This window comes from Nematolebias whitei, chromosome 12, assembly GCF_014905685.2.
Source record: "Nematolebias whitei isolate Nwh7 chromosome 12, NemWhi1, whole genome shotgun sequence".
NCBI lineage: Eukaryota > Metazoa > Chordata > Actinopteri > Cyprinodontiformes > Rivulidae > Nematolebias > Nematolebias whitei.
The window spans coordinates 47917156-47918247 of record NC_056509.1 but is presented as its reverse complement, the minus strand read 5'-3'; the positions used below and the strand labels follow the sequence as shown (position 1 = coordinate 47918247).

The window sequence follows — 1092 nt, the reverse complement described above, 5'->3', positions numbered from 1 at the left end:
ATGGAGGAACCTCTCTGTAACCCCGCCTCCCCCGGAGGTGAGTTCGGGCGGGTGAACGGAGCGGACCCTGCTCAGACTCGGGACTTTCTGCTCCTCATCCAGACCAAGACTCGCTGTGGATCTGAGGAGTCCGACCAGTTCCAGCCCAGCTCCAGGAGAAATGATCCTGAGGGAGGATCAGCTGCTGCTGTGAGTCTTCAGCTTTTACTGCCGTCGTGTGTTCGGACCTTCAGCTGATTACTGACAGAACTTCAGCTGATTACTGACCGAGCTTCAGCTGATTACTGACAGAACTTCAGCTGATTACTGACAGAACTTCAGCTGCTGACTAACAAGCTTAAAGAATAAAAACTTTTCATTGATGTGTTGAAGTGGATCTCAGCTGGACCCAAACGGAACCAGGAGGTTCTGCTCCAGACTCTGTTTTCTGGTCCAATTCGGGTCCGCAGCTGGTTCTGGTCCAGTTCGGGTCCGCAGCTGGTTCTGGTCCAGTTTCGTGCATGTTTGGCATCGGTTCAACATTGTGTGTTCAAAATGTGTCAAAACTGTTAAAGTTCTGGAAACGGCTCGGTCCAGTTTCCTGCGACCCGTTTAGACTGAATGATGGTTCTGAAGTCTGGATCGGGTCCAGGTCCCACTGAAACTGAACACCGGGGGGGCTTTGGTGAAAATGTTCTGGTACCAACAGAACTCACAGTTCTGGTTCTGATGGTTTGAATTAATTTAAAAACATTAAAATCAGTTTTTTAACTGAAGAAATGGACCAACTGGTTTTCAGAACTTCAGTCTGCCGGACCAGAACCTCCAGAACTCACCCTGAAGCCAACTCTCCAGGAAGTAGTCGGGTCCTTCCTAATCTGAATGAAACCTGTTTGATCTTCAGATTATGATAAAAGTCAGAACTGATCCGGGCTGAAGGTGGTTCAGGTTCAGAACCTGCTGGATCCAGCTGGATCAGGTTCAGAACCTTGAGCTGGGTCAGAGTCTCCGTTTATTTCACCTGGTTCTGATGTAGTCCTCCAGACCCGGTTTAGGGATCAGGTTTTGGTCTTTTGGTTCTGATGTAGTCCTCCAGACCCGGCTTCGGGATCA

The 1092-nt window shown here is 49.4% G+C and overlaps 1 protein-coding gene across 1 annotated transcript in view; it reads left to right on the top strand.

Annotated features, from left to right (window-relative positions):
• adgrg6 (adhesion G protein-coupled receptor G6) overlaps positions 1-1092 on the top strand; it is a 68522-nt gene continuing 67430 nt past the window's right edge. The window contains exon 1 of the mRNA XM_037685226.1: positions 1-189. Within this exon, the coding sequence (XP_037541154.1) occupies positions 1-189 (189 nt within the window). The remainder of the gene's footprint in view (positions 190-1092) is intronic.